The sequence below is a fragment of the Cydia splendana genome, chromosome 11 (assembly GCF_910591565.1).
Source record: "Cydia splendana chromosome 11, ilCydSple1.2, whole genome shotgun sequence".
Lineage (NCBI taxonomy): Eukaryota > Metazoa > Arthropoda > Insecta > Lepidoptera > Tortricidae > Cydia > Cydia splendana.
Genome location: NC_085970.1, coordinates 7,959,424 through 7,977,921, shown reverse-complemented (window position 1 = coordinate 7,977,921; position 18,498 = coordinate 7,959,424). Strand labels below are relative to the sequence as shown.

General features: G+C 40.6%; 1 protein-coding gene and 1 long non-coding RNA gene across 2 annotated transcripts; one reads left to right on the top strand and one right to left on the bottom strand.

Annotated features, from left to right (window-relative positions):
- Positions 1 to 2,507: 2,507 nt before the first annotated feature.
- LOC134794755 (uncharacterized) lies at positions 2,508 to 4,867 on the top strand. The gene is made up of 2 exons (XR_010144717.1): positions 2,508 to 3,071; positions 3,893 to 4,867. It is a non-coding gene; the product is annotated as an uncharacterized LOC134794755 (long non-coding RNA).
- Positions 3,089 to 5,836, bottom strand: LOC134794754 (uncharacterized). The gene is made up of 3 exons (XM_063766536.1): positions 5,363 to 5,836; positions 4,719 to 4,810; positions 3,089 to 3,851 (listed from the first exon to the last, which is right to left on the bottom strand). Exons 1-3 carry the CDS (start codon positions 5,598 to 5,600, stop codon positions 3,159 to 3,161), a joined length of 1,023 nt encoding a protein of 340 aa, XP_063622606.1. The 5' UTR covers positions 5,601 to 5,836; the 3' UTR covers positions 3,089 to 3,158.
- Positions 5,837 to 18,498: the final 12,662 nt, after the last annotated feature.

Here is an 18,498-nt window from a genome sequence, read left to right as displayed (position 1 = left end):
ATGCTCTTGTTCTCTGTAAATAAGCACAATATTGTGTTCGGTATTTCTGTAGGCACGTTGCCACTTCGATACCTCTTTGACAGTCATTTGTGATAAGCTTGTTTACTGTAAATAAGCACAATATTGTGTTCACTTACCGTAATTACTCATTAAATAAAACTCTAAACGAATTAAAACCAAAATATTACTTTGCTAATCCGCGAAAAGGTAACGTGCTAGTCAATCAGTGCTAACCCGTTATACTTACTTGCGTATTTTTACATGCAATTAATCTTCCCACCCTCCCACCGCAAAAATAAATACGCAAATAAACACTTTATCTGAGAATCATTCTTTTGATATTTTACATGTTTGCGAAAAGGGATTGCGTTTGGGTGTTCTGGAACAACTGGAAATAATTAGGTACAACAATAGGGGCATGATTCTTAACGAACAATTGAATGTTGCGTCATCGCCGTTATTACGAATTTTTCCATCTCACTCACACTTGCACGGTAGGGGGAGTGGTCAAGGTATAAATATGGCCGACCATTCTAGACAGGTCATTCCGTTGCCGGGCGTCAGACCGTCAACAACTCCTGAGGATGCCTCGTAGAGAGGCGAAACACGTGTCGAGGTTTATTCTTTTGGTGGTGGTTTGTTATATTTATTTGCGTATTTATTTTTGCGGTGGGAGGGTGGGAAGATTAATTGCATGTAAAAATACGCAAGTAAGTATAACGGGTTAGCACTGATTGACTAGCACGTTACCTTTTCGCGGATTAGCAAAGTAATATTTTGGTTTTAATTAGTATGGATTTCCGCAAAGTAACGCCTGATTCTATTCACTAAACTCTAAACGTAATATATCGCGTATAAGATTTAAAATACATCCCGACGCTTTGAACCCTTTACACTACAGCGATCGTGGTCAAGGAGAGGCTGAGGAAAAATATATTTAAATTTATATAAAATAGGGTCCTGTTTAGTGTATTTAGACGTCTTTCAGAAATTCGACGTTTAAAAGCCGCCGTAATTTTTTCTAAATTGGATCTTCATGGCTATGGCTCTTTAGTGTTTTGAGCATACATTTTTAGACTTGTACGCTGTTAAAAGAGCACATCACATCACATCTTTGTGGCACAGAATTTCGACAGTTGTTTTCATGATTTCGAGAGAAGTATACACACACTGAAGCACATTTTATCAACGCTTACGGTGGCCATACACCATCCTTCCTATCGTCCAAGCGGCATGACGCTGCAGACGTGATTCCATTTAAGTACACCAAATTCAGTACATACTGGTTTTTTAACAACACTACCCAAGGGTAGCATCCAGATGTAGTAACCGTTCATTCTGTTTTTGGGATTTCAAAACTTACATTTGTTCTTTGCTGTGTATTTTAACTGTAAACGGAAATGTAACTTCTCGAACGTAATTATGGTGGTCTTGTTGAAATAAAACCAGATCTGTAACATCATTTTTAGATCGGTCATTGATACAGAGTGCTTCGGATTTTATTTTTCTTATGGCGTCATCGGATTTTCCATTTTGCAAAGATTTGGTAGTATGTTCAAATCAGTATTTAAATTCAAAAGGTCGTCTTTTTTGGCTGTTGAGGGTTTGATATTATGTAATTTTCTTTTTGTTAATAGTCTGTTAATAATCTGCACGCACGCTTTACCGAGAGCTCATGCACTTGTTCTTCTGTGGTAACTGATTACTTTAATGTTAATTCTACCAGCTTTTCCGGGTCAGGTAAATGTGTATGATCATGATTCTGTGAAATAACGGTATGTATATTATCCATAAACTGGGTGGTAACAAACGCACTGCACTGATTTGTATCTTTTTTCGTATACACCTCGAGTAAACTTGATACCGCGTTGATTCACTAACCAATATATCTTTGCCACGTTTTGACTTCACAATTTTACACTGTTCACTCATTTTAATAGTTTTTTTAATTAACTATTTGTGTTGAGACATGAGTAAGACGCAAAAGTAACGAAGACACACTTTTGACAAGTAAATAAAATAATCCGACGAATAAGTACCCACATTTTTTAAGCATGTCATTTAAAGAAGTTGTCCCTACCCCAAATTTTAAAACACTTTATTATAAAAGCCATATCATACGAAATTTTCAGTCCAACCCTCGTATCTTCAGCGAGTGGAATGCACATGAAAGACAAATATAATACTTTCAATGATTATTTTACTTCAATAGGGCTTAATACGAACAATAACCAACTAAGTGGTGGCCCGGTACTTTTGCCTTCCTGTTGTGCCATTTTAATAGCATCCGACAACGCTTCTTCTCGGCATGTCAAACTTAGATTAATTCGTTGACATTGGCGTCATATAGGTGGGCTATAGTGGAGAAAATGTTGTCCAACACAAAGGTCACATACGGTATTGAATAATGTCACAGCATATACAAATACGTCTATTCTATGGAGACTTGTATCCCTACGTACGTACCGTTGTGTTAGGGATTGTTTTTCGCCCCACCATCCTCTTAAGGTGGTGATTGACTAGTAACATTTCGGCGTAATGTATCGTTCGCGGCGATCGTGTTACATTACAGTTACATTACAGCTACGCGGCGAACGCTCGCCCTGAGCGCTCTGTTCGTTTGTGCTCCATTCTGTTTCAAAATGTCGGATATGGAGGTCGCGTGTGCTTCACTTATTGTACTAAGTTATTGCTATCTAAAATACAAGAAGAAAAAAACGAAACGATATTGGATATCTAATTTGTACCAAAGAAGGAACTATGATACGAATATAATGAATATTCTTCGAAACCAAGAGTTTACTGGACAATACAGAAACTTTATTAGAATGTCGTCTACCGATTTCGACCGACTCATTAATTTAATTGGACCGTTAGTGGGCAAGCAAGATACAAGATTGAGAAAAGCTATATCTGTTACAGATAGGCTAGCAGTTACACTACGTTTTTACGCTTCTGGAGATTCTTTTACAAGCTTGCAATATCTTTTTAAAATTTCTAGACAGAGAATAGGCTTCATAGTAAAGGAAGTCAGTGAAGCAATAGTGAAAGTATTGAAGAATTGTATAAAGGTAAGCAAACCAACATGTGCTTTAGTTATTTTTTATTTAAAAATGTAATTTGAAAATAGGAAACCAAGACTTACACATTCTATATATCTAATCAATCAAGTCGCCAAATTCTCGCAAGAACCTGGCAGTTTCTTCACTGTTCTCCGGTATTTGAGGTGAAGGTGAGGAATAATTGCGTTGGGATGAAGTGAGGGTGTGAGTATCTGGACGTTGTAATCCAGCAGTATCTTGACTGCACTCCGACATTTGAGGTGAAGGTGACGAATAATTGCGGGCTGAAGTGAGGGTGTGAGTATCTGGGCGTTGTAATCCAGCACTATCTTGACTGCAATCCGACATTTGAGGTGAAGGTGTGGAATAATTGTATTGCTGCGAAGTTGTTGTTCTTGTAGAATGAGTTTGAATTGGTCCAGGTGTAGAAAAATAGCCTTGACGAGTCGAATAACCGTAACCATAGTTGGGTTCATATTGTCCCCGATCAGCATTGAATAAAATATTTGAAATATGGTGTTGTACGTAGTTTCTGGTCTGGTTAGAGTACGATCTCAATTTGTTTGCAATGAAAGCTCCGTAGCTGTCACACTCGTCCAAACTTTTCGAACTTTTCTCGCTTGACGTCTTTTTTAAAATGTCATATGTAGAAGCCATTATTTCCTCGGGATCCATGACTGCTTTTTTCTTTTTTTTAGCGACATGAATCGGTCGCTCGGTATGTGACCCGTTGTCCAAAACTGTATCCACGGTCGCACCACGTTGCTCGCTTTCTTCATCGGGGTTTAACTAAAAAATACATAAAAAAATATTATTATTGTTTGTTGCAGATGCCAACAACACCTGAGGAATGGCAAGGTTTAGTACAACAATATGACACATTATGGAATTTCCCCCATTGCCTGGGCTCTATGGATGGCAAACATGTAATAATACAATCACCGATGAATAGTGGAAGTGATTTTTATAATTATAAAAATTTCTTTAGCGTCGTATTATTTGCTGTAGTTGACGCTAAATACAACTTTGTATATGTAAATGCGGGATGTCAAGGAAGAATATCGGACGGCGGTGTATTTAACAACTCTGAACTTTGTCAAAGAATAAAAAATAAATCGTTAAATATTCCTGAACCCAACCCATTACCTTTGCGAACTCTAGACATCCCATACTATTTCATTAGTGACGAAGCTTTTGCCCTTTCAGAAAATGTAATGAAAGTTTACTCGGGATTCCATGCAAAAGGGTCTATAGAGAGAACATTTAATTACAGACTTAGCAGAGCGAGAAGAGTAGTGGAAAACGTATTTGGTATAGTTTCAGCAGTTTTTCGAGTGTTAAGAAAGCCTATGTTATTAGAACCAAACCACGCCTCTTCAGTAGTAATGGCAATAACGCATCTTCATAACTATCTCAGAAAAAGTGATGAATCCAGTGACATTTACACACCTTCAGGGACATTTGATCATGAAATAGAAGGAGTTGTTAGACCAGGAAATTGGAGAAACGACAGCGAACTTACAAGCCTTTTCGCTTTGGAGAGGCGACCGCGTAGAACAAGTACAACAGCGAAACAAATACGCCACGAAATTGCAGAATACTGTTCACGGGAGGGAGCTTTGAACTGGCAAGAAAGATATACTTAGAAAAACTTACCGTATCATTTGTATTTCGTGGTTTATTTCGGTCCAACACAAATAGTAATGGTTTAAATGCAAACCATGTACTAGTATAGATTTCGTCGGCACCTGAAAAATAAATAATATCATTAGGACACTTTAAAAATAAATACTATAAACAAGCGATTTGAGGCCTTTTTTTATTACCAGGGAGCGTACCTTTCATGCCGATGACATCAAATTGACGTCAGGTTGCATATAGGATGATACAATTTTTTCTGAAATTATCAATCATTCATCATGATACTTATGATGTATGTAACACATATGAATAAACGATTGATGATTAATGATTGATGACTACAATAAGACTAACTGGAATTATCCTACATATTTATATGCAACGTGACGTCAATTTGCTATCATCGGCACGAAAGGTACGCTCCCTGTTTATTACCTACCGCCCGTGGTTCGAATTTAAGTCTTGTCCTTTGCGGTAAGTGAGATTTGCCGCTACCCCGCGGCAAATCTCACTTACCGCCCTGGAGGGTGATTTTTGAGCAAGTGAGTGACTCGATATCACGTTTTTTTTGTATGGAAAAAACGTGATATCGAATCACTCACTTGCTCAAAAATCGGGGCCCAGGCCCAGTGACGCGTAAAAAAACATTTTAAACTTACCTTTGCCCGTTCCAGTGCTGTTCTTTATTTTAGCCTTCTCTCTTCTTAGTGAGGCAAGTAAACTGGTAATTTTTTTCTTGGCCTCTTCAACCGTTATATTCATATCCTCGGATAATTCTACCCACGCATCGTTTTTTTTAAACTTATTGAAGTGATCTCCGTGCGTGGGGTCCCACAGTATTTCTTTATCTCTGTATTTGTCAATAAATAATAGAACTTTCTCTTTATCCCATTCCATATTTATTAAAATCCTGTTCCAAAAGCACAATCACGGAAGAAGTGCACTCGCGGCGACTTGCGAACCTGTACTGACTTGTAATGTAACACTCAAAGGGATTCGCGTAAAAACCGACAGCTGAGTGGAGCACGCGGTGCTCGCGTCGAGCGGCTCGGCTCGCTGCACTGACTGTTGTAATGCTCGGGTTGTAACACGTTACATTACACCGAAATGTTACAAGTCAGTCGCCACCTTTAGAAGTATATAACTGTACGCGTCATCATATTTAATATTGTCTATGTAGATCTGGGGTGACAGTAAAAGTGTTACGGTATTGGTCGCATTCATGCACCTCGTTAATTGGTGACGCTAGTTAACCGCTGACATGCACTGATTGGTTCTCTATAGATGCTAATTGGTTTTCGATTTCGGTAGTTTCAGGCCCTTCCGGTAGACTTAACGCAGGGATTTCCTCGTCGCATGAATCAGCACAATTGTTAGCATCAGGATTTTCAGTCGATTGAGGATTATCAAAATTGTGAAAGTCAGTCAGTAGGAAGTTATTATCTTTTTGGCAGTTTGATCCTGCACCCGGTCCCCCGTCAGCCCAGTGACAACTGCAGTCATCAGGGCTGCCATAAAATGTGTGCCAGTGGGGTTGCTATTTGTTGGGATCTGTTGTCGTATTACGCCAAATAAGTTCTCCAGAGAATCTTCGTTTAATTAACGTAAGTTTAAGTATTTGGAGCCCATTGATTTGGTTTTCAGCCAAATCCCTCTTAGAGATTCTAATGACGTCAAGTAACCTAGGATGCACTTCACGTTGGTGGCGACAGTTCGAACAGTATTAAGAAATTTGTCTGTTTTTAACTTTCCTTCAAGTGCTTCCCACTCTTCCAAATGAGTTTGTTGTTTTTAGCGAAACATTTTGCCGCAAACCTTTTTTTATATCTTCTGCAGATGGCCCATTGGTAAAGTCATCGATAGAGGTGAGACCGCTTTGCCTTTTCTCCGTTCCAAGATAAAACGCATTGTTTTTTAGAAATTTATTTCACAGCGATTTAAACAGATGCGGTATATCATATAGAGTAAATATTTCCTCCCCATTTAATAACACGCTTGAAGGTACGGACATTTTTTTCAACAGTTTAATGGTGCCCATATTTGTGGGTCCTTGATCACAGACAGTATCTTGTGCGAATAGCATTTACGGCGGTTATTATATCTTTTATTATGCATCGAGAGTTTTTCAGTGAAAATAGTTCCTTTCACAAAGTAAAATGCTATTGGTTGCTTGTTATTTTAAAGGATAAAACTTACCGGAATGGTAGGTCAACTTGTACATTCAAACAGTCGCATTTTGTGCGCCCATTTCTCATTCCTGAGTTGAGTTAGGACACGAACACTTTGTTTGCTTCGTGATATATAAGTTTCACAATTTAAATACATTCATACAAGTGTCTCAGTCTCTTCTGCATGCATATGCTAAGAGGCACTCCATACCCCCAGCAAGTGCGACCATCGGCTCCCACGTGCAACTCCGACCTGTATAATAAAGGTGGTGCAGCCTGTTAGTGTCCACAAACTATATATTTTATGAATCTTGCTTTTTTATACTTGTTGTTGTTATGCATGCACATGCTAAGAGGCACTCCACACCCCCAGCAAGTGCGACCAACGGCTCCCACGTGCAACTCCGACCTGTATAATAAAGGTGGTGCAGCATGTTAGTGTCCACAAACTATTTATTTTATGAATCTTTCTTTTTTATCCTTGTTGTTGTTATGCATGCACATGCTAAGAGGCACTCCACACCCCCAGCAAGTGCGACCAACGGCTCCCACGTGCAACTCCGACCTGTATAATAAAGATGGTGCAGCCTGTTAGTGTCCACAAACTATTTATTTTATGAAATTTTTCTTTTTTATCCTTGTTGTTGTTATGCATGCACATGCTAAGAGGCACTCCACATCCCCAGCAAGTGCGGCCAACGGCTCCCACGTGCAACTCCGACCTGTATAATAAAGGTGGTGCAGCCTGTTAGTGTCCACAAACTTATTTATTTTATGAACCTTTCTTTTTTATCCTTGTTGTTGTTATGCATGCACATGCTAAGAGGCACTCCACATCCCCAGCAAGTGCGACCAACGGCTCCCACGTGCAACTCCGACCTGTATAATAAACAGCCCAGTGACAACTGCAGTCATCAGGGCTGCCATAAAATGTGTGCCAGTGGGGTTGCTATTTGTTGGGATCTTCTGTCGTATTACGCCAAATAAGTTCTCTAGAGAATCTTCGTTTAATTGGCGAAAGTTTTAAGTATTTGGAGCCCATTGATTTGGTTTTCAGCCAAATCTCTCTTAGAGGTTGTAATGACGTCAAGTAACCTAGGATGGACTTCACGTTGGTTTCCTTTAAGTGCCTCCCGCTCTTCAAAATGAGATTGTTGTTTTTTTGCGAAACATTTTGCCGCAAACCTTTTTTTATTTGGCCCATTGGTAAAGTCATCGGTAGAGGTGAGACCACTTTGCCTTTTTTCCGTTTCAAGATAAAACGCAATTTTTTTTTGCAGCAATAGTTTGGCAGCGATTTAAACAGATGCGGTATATCATATACTTAGAGTAAATATGTCCTCCCATTGACGTATTATATCCAAGGACGGGCCTTGCGGGCACTGAAAACGGTACTAGTTCAGCGGTGTCACTCACGAATTCGAGCCAATCGTGCAGCGTAACGCAAACAGTTTTATGGCGCCCATATTTTGTGGGTCCTTGATCACAATTCACAGACCGTAGGCATGCAGTATCTTGTGCCAATAGCATTTACGGCGGTTATTATATCTTTTATAAGCATCGACAATTTTTCAGTGAAAATAGTTCCTTTCACAAAGTAAAATGCTATTGGTTGCTTGTTATTTTAAAGGATAAAACTTACCGGAATGGTAGGTCAACTTGTACATTTAAACGCATTTTGTGCGCCCATTTCTCATTCCAGCACGGTTAGCACATGATGGGCGCGACAGTCGACAGGCGAGAAAACGCCGCGACATAGAGCTCTCTCGCGAATCGGTAGCATAAGATCCGCGCGACAACCCGCTCTCCCGCGGACATATGTCAAAGCGACATAATTTTGTCGCTTGACAGTTCCACGCGGGATACTCTCGAAACTCGTAGCACAAGTGCATTTTGGGCGACAAAATATCCCGCGTTTCAACGTCAAAATTAGAGAAACTGTCTTCGAGACATACAACTCCGACCTGTATAATAAAGGTGGTGCAGCCTGTTAGTGTCCACTAACTTTTTATTTTATGAATCTTTCTTTTTTATCCTTGTTATGCATGCACATACTAAGAGGCACTCCACAGCCCCAGCAAGTGCGACCACCGGCTCCCACGTGCAACTCCGACCTGTATAATAAAGGTGGTGCAGCCTGTTAGTGTCCACTAACATTTTATTTTATGATACTTTCTTTTTTATCCTTGTTGTTATGCAATTGCATGCATATGCTAAGAGGCACTCCAAACCTCCAGCAAGTGCGACCAACGGCTCCCACGTGCAACTCCGACCTGTATAATAAAGGTGGTGCAGCCTGTTAGTGTCCACAAACTATTTATTTTATGAATCTTTCTTTTTTTATCCTTGTTGTTGCTATCCTATTAACTATATATTTTCTGGGGTGCCGCCATTTACTCCGACTAAAGAGTATTTTAGCGAATTAAAAATTCTAACGGTGCCCTCGTTATATATTCTTGAAGTGGCGAAGTACATGTATAAACACAAAAGTGAATATGTGATGCGTCGACCTGAACAAAGGAGAACTGATAGGGACATTAAGTCTGTCTTTGTCAGGCTGGCGAAAACATCCAACTCGTTGGAGGTAGTTGGAATTAAAATCTTTAACAGCCTGACCCGTGAGATTAGAGGCGGCTTCTTATGGCCTGTTTGTTGAAGTTGAAAGCCTATTTAATTGATAAGGCATTCTTTACGGTTAGGGAATTCTACAGTAAATTTAACATTAAATAATTTCGTAAATAATGACATTTGTGATGTATAAGTTTTAATGGCCGTATCAATTAGCCGTAATCTGGTCCGCCCCGAATGCGAATTTCAACAATAAAGTCACGCAAGGGGTAACGTAAGACTTAGTACTGAAGGTTCTTACCTCAGGCATAGGCGCAGGGGCACCCCACACGCCCAGCATGATGTGTTTGTTGGAGCCGCCGGTTGCTGTCTCACCTCGTCCGCGACCTCACGTGTCCTAAAGCTTCAAACAAACTTATCCCATTATGAATTTGTAAATCTAACTCAAATATTAATAGTTACGGAACTTAGTCGTCGGAGCGTGTCGAAGTCGGCGCATACACCTGTATGACCTTCAACGAGTACCTCTTGGATACCCTGAGTATAAGGTACGCCAACTCTCGATCTTCACTACGTTGTTCACGAGGGACTTGTGGACGATGAACCCGAAATAAAGCAAGTTGCCGGACTTCAGCGTTATCGTGTACTCCCCCTCTCTTCGGACTTCAGATAACCCTATGATATCCCAGCACAACTTGCTCAATCCTTCCTCCAGTTCCACTATCTTTTCGTCGGTCCGCAGTGTACGCGTATTATATGTTGCCAGGGCCAGGAGTCGTCGGTGGTGGTAGCCGGACCTTTGCCGGAGATTCTTAGCACCCCTGACCCCGCTAATACCCTGGCCGCTACCATAACCAGCTGCCGTGGCTGGCCGTGGTTTATGTGACTTTTCCATGGGGGGTGAATGCCGTAATCGCCACGCTTGGCATGCGGGTTGTCGATCGCAGTATCTCCACCGCACTCAGGGGACGCTGCTGTCCATCCTCCGGTGGTCTTGGTCGTAATTTAAGGACATACCCGGGTCCCATTATGGTGGTCTTGTTGAAATTATTTATTTAGATAATGGATACATTTTACAATATTATGTACAAAACTTAAGAAACTAAAACCCGTTCTGAGCCATGCCGGGTCCAAAGGTCCCCATCACACTAGCAGCGTTACCCCGCTGTATGGCGATGGAGACCTGTTGGACAAGCCATGACTCAGAACGGGGGTCATTCCCTTTCTCTCTCTGGAGAGCTCACGTGCCTCCCGTCACTAGGGGCCGGCTGTCTCGACAGCGACGGGCACGAAGTCATAAGTGAAATAAAACCAGATCTGTAACATCATTTTTTAGATAGGTCATTGATACAGAGTGCTTCGGTTTTTGTTTTCCTTTTGGTGTCATCGGATTTTAAGGTGTCTTTGTTAGGCATGTGTGCTCCACGTTCGTGGCATTTCCTGAGTACACCGTTGTACAATTTGTGCTGGAGTATCCATGGAACAACTCGCTTTTTCTTTTATATCACACTTTAATGTTAATTCTACCAGCTTTTGGTTATCGCGGACCAAGTACGACCCAGAACGAGGATCACCACCCCTCTCCCGCAAACGTCGGCCTAATTCTCTAAATAATTGGCGGGCTTCCATACCCCACGGCCCCGCGGTCTCTGCGAATGCGAGAATATGTTAGAAAAATACTTTGAACAAAAGAAAAAGTATTTTTAACTCGATACAATTGTCCATTTTTTTTATTCCCGAAATTTTCAGTGCAACTCTCGTATCTTCAGTAAGTGGAATGCACATGAAAGACAAATATAACACTTTCAATGATTATTTTACTTTAATACAAACAATAAACAACTATTTGGTGTCCCGGTACTTATGTAACACCCTTTTTCTATCACCTGTGAATCATATGGAAATTGATAAAAGCGTAAACAAATAAGAATAACTTTGGTATAGACGATATTTCACCATCGGTAGTAAAAAAATGTGGCAACGAACTCACGCTACCACTGACATTTTGAATCAATCAATCGTTTTCAACAGGAAAATTCCCCGACGCCTTGAAAATAGCGATTGTTAAACCAAAAACGGGAGACTTGTCTGACCCTGGCCAATACGGCCCATTGTTCTGTTGCCGACGATCACAAAAATCTTTGAAATGTTATGTTAAAAATATATTTTAGTTGTTGCAATTTTTTTCTTTCTCTCTCTCTCACACCGTCATCACATAGTCCTCCGTTCGCAATGTTTTAATAATACGCTTTTAAAAATTATAGTCTTGTTAATAACAGGGGAACCCAAGCTGCTAAATTTTAAGTTACACGAGCTTAAAAAAAACTGATGTTAAACAACATTTATTCAGATATTGCCTTGCTGTTGTGCCATTTTAATAGCATCCGACAACGCTTCTTCTCGGGATGCCAAACTGAGATTAATTCGTTGACATTGGCGTCGTATAAATAGGTCGGCCATAGTGGAGAAAATGTTGTCCAACACAGATTTTGTGCAACGCGCAATTGAACCATGTGGTGTCACATTCGGTATTAAATAATGTCACAACATATACAAATACGTCTATTCTATGGAGACTTGTGCAAATATCGGTTTCCATTACTTCCGTAGCGCGTTTTACTAGACAACATAAATTCTTTGAGGGGTACGTTAGGGATTGTTCTCCACCCCACCCCTCTCTTAGACGTAAATAACTGTACGCGTCTTCATTTTTTATATCGTCTAGATCTGGGGTGACAGTCAAAGTGGTACGGCATTGGTCAAATTCATGCACCTTGTTAATTCGTCACGCTAAATAACCGCTGACATATACAACTGATTGATTTTCCATAGATGCTAATTCGATTTCGCAAATTTCAGGCCCTTACGGTAACACAGGGATTTCCGCGTCGCTTGAATCAGCACTATTCTTAGCATCAGGGTTTACAGTCGATTAAGGACTCTCAAAATTGTGAAAGTCTGTCAGCAGGAATTTATTATCTTTTTGGCAGTTTGATCCTGCACCGGCTCCCCCGTCAGCCCAGTGACAACTGCAGTCATCACGGCTGCCATGAAATGTGTGCAAGTGGGGTTGCTACTTGTTAGGATCTGTTGTTGTATTACGCCAAAAAGTTCTCCAGAGAATCTTCGTTTAATTGGCGTATGTTTAAGTATTTGGAGCTCATTGATCTGATTTTCAGCTAAATCCCTCTTAGAGATTGTAATGACATCAAGTAATCTAGGATGCACTTCACGTTGGTGGCGACAGTTCGAACAGTATTAAGAAATTAGGCTGTTTTTAACTTACCTTCAAGTGTTTCCCACTCTTCCCTTCGAGCAACACCGGCTTCCGACACATCGGAAGGGAGGGGCCCAAGCGATATCTCACCGTACAAATCTTTCTGCCATTTTTCGCGGGGGGAAAGGTGCACACAGTCGCACTTCTCACACACTTGCATACAAAATCCAATCTGTAATGACGACACAAATGCATAGAAAATGACACACGTCAAGTATCTTGTGCCAATAGCATCTACGGCGGTTATATTATATCTTTTATGAGCATTGACAATTTTTCAGTGAAAATAGTTCCTTTCACAACGTAAAATGCTATTGGTAGCTTGTTATTTTAACGGATAAAACTTACCGGAATTGTAGGTCAACTTGTACATTCAAACAGTCGCATTTTGTGCGCCCATTTCTCATTCCTGAGTTGAGTTAGAACACGAACACTTTGTTTGCTTCGTGGTATATAAGTTTCACAATTGAAATACATTCATACAAGTGTCCCAGTCTCTTCTGCATGCACATGCTAAGAGGCACTCCACACCCTCAGCAAGTGCGACCAACGGTGAAACGTGCTATTTTTAAAGGGTAAATTAAATTGCAAAGCTCCGGCTTGTTCAAAGAAAGCTATAGCACGTTAGCACAAAAAAAAATGAAATGAAATAGAAAAAATGTGGTGTCCAAAATTTGCTTGCTGGAGGAACCTATTTTGGGAGATAAAAAGCGAACAAATTTATATTTAAGGAACTTTATTTATCGCTAAAATCTTGCCTATGCAATGTTAGTGGCTTAATCTAAACTTGTGACCTCTGTGTGAACCTCTAACTTGATTTGACGACACCTAATGGTAGAACTTAGCTCAGTGGACAGCGGGGCCGCTTACCTATTAAGCGGCCCCGCTGTTGTTTAGAATTCTGTGTGAAGCTTTATTCTGGACCTATCCAGAATAAAGCTTCACACATAATTCTACTTATTTAAGAACTAAATTATTGTAATACTAAATTCGATGTACCAGGATTTTCAAATGTCTTTATGTTACTTTAATGATTGCTCACAGTTTTAAATTTATTTTACACTACAGCTGGCGCTGATGCCCTACAAAATTAAAACATGGAAAGGACCGACCTTAGGATGAAATCCTCAGACGCTGCGGGGTGTCAGGCTGGTTTCCCCGAGAAGGGTAGAAGCTGAGCGGAGATATAGAGCTCAGGGGCCGCGCACGTGGTACCAAGACGACGTGGCAGAGGCAGATGGGGTGCTTATCCAGGAGGTCTCCCAAACAATATTCTTAAATTGACTTCCAAGATTTTGAAATGATGAAATAAATTAATCAATAAATTTAATTTAAATTCCCGGCTCCTGTAAACCGAGAAAAGGATATATTAGTCGATGCCCTTTATGGCCGCTAGAGAACAAACAAAACAATTGTAAATTTAGCTCACCGCACTGGAAGCTGCTAAGACTTCTGGCGGAGCGCTCCCTTCCCTCGAGCAGGAGTCACTCTGCAAAGAACCAAAACCTGGTTAAGAACAAACCCACAACGTTTCGCGATTTCGCCATTGTGGAGTTGATCACCACGAAATTTAATTTGTATTCACTCAGTGGAGCTTCCGAAAGACTCAAGCCGTTTCCATCTTTCAGACCACCATGTCGAAAGTGTGGTCTTCCCATAAATTGTGCTCTTGCGAGCGAGTGTCCCCAGAGGGGTTCCCAAATCAAATGTGCAAATCATTCTCGAATGACCTCCTCCAATATGGAGGTCCCTGAGGGCCTAACAAAAGTAGGGTGGCAGTCCCTTGAAGACACAAATCCTTCGAAAATTCTGTCTGAATTGTTTAGACAATTTCACTCCTGAGCCTAAGAAATGACGGAGGCACGGGCAACGGCAGTGGGCATAGTACCTCAATGTATTACTTCACAGCTAAATCAGTATGCTACCTTTGCTACCAGTGCATGAAATAAACATTCGAACTCGTTAACCATACTAGTGCCTACTAAAATATCTAGGCGTTATTGGGATGTATTTGGATTGCACTCAAATAAAAGGATCGCATAAAATCGTTCAAGTCTTTATTCAAGTCAAGCTAGGCCGGCTCCAACCGTACACCTCTGACCCGAGAAGATTTAGCCCTATTTGGGACCGGCAACAAACTCGGCGGGACACGTCTTTTCAAAACAACACTTCTTCTCTTTATTTTACAAAGGTAAGGTTCTAATCACACGTAAGAAATCAAAATAACACTTGGAATAAAACACTTAGCTAAATGGTTAAAGAACGTTGGATTCTATAAGCTATCAGAATAATCCTTCAGGTATAAGCCTTCAGGAACGTGGCGAGTTAGGCACGAGGTTGGCCAACGAGTACGTCCGACTTCTAGCGCGGTCCGATCAAGACTGTCCACCAGCGGCGGAGCCTCGCTGCTCCAGTCCTCCCGCCTCAACGTCAACTTGGTCAACCTGTTTGACCAGTCTACCAACATAACGACAAAAATGCCAACCTTCGTGCCTACCTTCACCCAAGAGAACCCTCTTGACGTTCCAAAGCCTTCTACCTGTCATCTTAGTTCAACAACACGCCAATAGATGGCGTTACTCTCTACGTTATCGATTTCGTTACAACTTCCAAACAGCAAACATCGCTAGTAGCCAAACATTGCTAATCAATTGTATACAGGCGTCTAAAATAATGAACTGTAACGCTGCAATACGTCCTTCTGGAGTCACGCCCCGACATATTTTTATCATTAAATCTAATATTGTTTCATTCCAGAGCCACTTTGTAAGTCTGTAATTTCTATGTTTTGTTTTATATCAAAATTATTTTTTACCTGAAAAAACATACCTAAATCATACAAAGTTTTCCTGGAGTGACAATATAAACATCTCAAGTTTTAATTATTATTTTTTTCAATTCAATTCAATTATTTATTTCAAATCCAGAGATCCATAATATTGTTAGTAGGTACAACAAATCTTAAAATTAATTAAGGTTAGTGACATTAATTACAAAATATTAATAATAAACCTATCTACATACTAAAAAATAAATATAACTAGGCAACCTAAATGCACCACTTCTCAGCATCTGTGGCTGCCACATGCAGTCCATTCCAGTGCATGAGCAGTGGTGCATCCATCTTACCTGCCAACGTTTTCACGATGCTATTGGTACTGCCACACAGTCTCTGCATAAGTGACGCCGATCTGTTGCGTATAATTGCATAAAAGTCATCTGTGTGCGCCTCCGCGAACATTCCGGACGCACTACAGTGACGTGGCAGCCCCATTAGCATCCTGAAAACGTTGTTATATTGTATTCGTAGAGCATTGTACGCTCGCTGAGTATAGCTGGCCCACAGGCTGCAGGTGTAAAAAGATTGGCAAAAAGCTTTGAAAAGCGTCTTTTTCACGTCTTTGTTACACCTGGCAAACCTGCGCGCCAGCATATTTCCGCGAACGGCCAACGCTCTACGCTCCCTCTCTATGTCGAGGTCATCTTTTAGGTCCTCGGTGACCCAGTGACCAAGGTATTTGAACTTTTTAGTGACCCTGAGTGGTTCCCCGCCCAAGGTCACAGGAGGTACTGTTTTATAGAATTTTCTTCCTGCTTTGAAAACAAGTACCTCACTCTTTTTCCCATTGTACCTTAGCTCATGTCTCACCGAGTACCTCTCACAGATATCCAGCAACTCTTGAAGTGCACTCATGGATGGGCTTAACAACACCATATCATCATAACACCATATTTTTACTCGTATGACAACCCCGGCAACAGATAAGCATCTAGAGGTGCATCTGAATGCAACAGATTATGCAAAGAAGTGCAATTAATATAGTTCGTTTCGGACACTGTTAAAAACGTTGAAATAAGAAAAAGTTTTTTTCTTTTAATTATGAATCATCTCAATAATTTAATATAAATTTAGAAAAATGTGCTACGTTACAACGGCTCCCCACGCGCAACTCCGACCAGTATAATAAGGATGGTGCAGCCTGTTAGTGTTTACAAACTATTTATTTTGTGAATCTTTCTTTTTTATCCTTGTTGTTGTTATGCATGCACATGCTAACAGGCACTCCACACCCCCAGCAAGTGCGACCATAGGCTCCCATGCGCAACTCCGACCTGTATAATAAAGGTGGTGCAGCCTGTTAGTGTCCACAAACGATTTATTTTATGATACTTTCTTTTTTATCCTTGTTGTTATGCATGCACATGCTAAGAGGCACTCCACACCCCCAGCAAGTGCGACCATCGGCTCCCATGCGCAACTCCGACCTGTATAATAAAGGTGGTGCAGCCTGTTAGTGTCCACAAACTATTTTATGAATCTTTCTTTTTTATCCTTGTTGTTGTTATCCTATTAACTATATATTGTCTGGGGTGCCGCCATTTACTCCGACTAAAGAGTATTTTCGCGAATTACAAATTCTAACGGTGCCCTCGTTATATTTTCTTGAAGTGACGAAGTACATGTATAAACACAAAAGTGAATACGTGATGCGTCGACCTGAACAAAGGAGAACTGATAGGGACATTAAGTCTGTCTTTGTCAGGCTGTCGAAAACATCCAACTCGTTGGGGGTAGTTGGAATTAAAATCTTCAGGCATCACAATCCAGGCATCACACGCTGTATTGACTGCTTTCTTGAAAGGTCCGAATACGGAGCGGTCCAATGGCTGCAGTTTATGGCTACCGTGTGGTGGGTAAGATAGCATCACGATACCGTTTTCACGACAGTAGTCAATACACTTGATTGACGCATGAAGAATGATTGTCAAGAAGCAATAATACTTTGTGCTGCAATGAACTATTTGTATGTCGTTGAAAGTGTTGTAGGAATACGAGGAAATCATCTTCCTGCATCCATCCAAATTTGTTTCCAGTTCCGATACTACCAATTGGCCCACCATTGATAAAATGAGGTTGGTAATTGACTCGTGGAAACGTAAACATTGGCGGGAGTACATTACCAATTGCATTAACTACTACAGTCACTGTAACCAAACAACCACGTTCAGCTGACGTTATTGCACCAACTTGTCGCATGCCTCTCTTGGCAATAATCCGATTGGGTTTCTGAACTGTCGTTACTCCGGTTTCGTCTACATTGTAAATATCTTTGGCTTCAAACTTATCACGGTCAAGAACATTCTCCAAATTATTAAAAAATTCATTGACATTGTGCTTATTAAAATTTGTGGCTCGAGCCAAGCTTGTGGCTTGAGCACATCTAACAGATAATTGTGGGTGGCGGTCTAAGAAGCCTTTAAGCCACTCTATTCCAGCAGTCTCATTTGTATACAAAGAAGCTGGTCTTGGCAGGTTGTACTTTATTGTTAGGTCGTAGGCCAGTTTCCTTAAGTCTTTGGTAGACAGTCCGAAGTAAATATCGGCTGACCTTATTGCATATTCTGCAATCTCGTCTTCTTGAGCAGTTGAAAACACTTTTTTTTCAGAATTGTAACACATTTTTATATCTTCTATAGGTGTATTTGGCGCAGCTTCTCTCTTTTTTTTGTATCTCGCCAGTGAGACATGATCAAAATCAAACATTTGGGCCGCTTTTCTTAAGGATTTTCCAGAGATCACTTCGTCATAAGCCTGCTGATAGACAAACATGGTTTTTGAGGTTCTCTCCGTAACATGCTTCCGTTTTCGGGGCATCTAAAAAAAAAGTTCAATTAATGTATTTTACAGAAATAGGATGTAGTAGTGTAGTATTATATTTTTAATATGCAACTAATAAACCTAGGTAGGTATACATATACATGATTGGTAATGTGACACATT

What these genes read in the sequence shown, in the direction of transcription:
- LOC134794754 (XM_063766536.1), bottom strand. Translation starts at nt 5,600, where the DNA reads ATGGAATGGGATAAAGAGAAAGTTCTATTATTTATTGACAAATACAGA. An exon ending in CAGCACTGGAACGGGCAAAG is followed by an intron (nt 4,811 to 5,362) that starts GTAAGTTTAAAA and finishes TTTATTTTTCAG; the next exon opens with GTGCCGACGAAATCTATACT. An exon ending in CACGAAATACAAATGATACG is followed by an intron (nt 3,852 to 4,718) that starts GTAAGTTTTTCT and finishes TGTATTTTTTAG; the next exon opens with TTAAACCCCGATGAAGAAAG.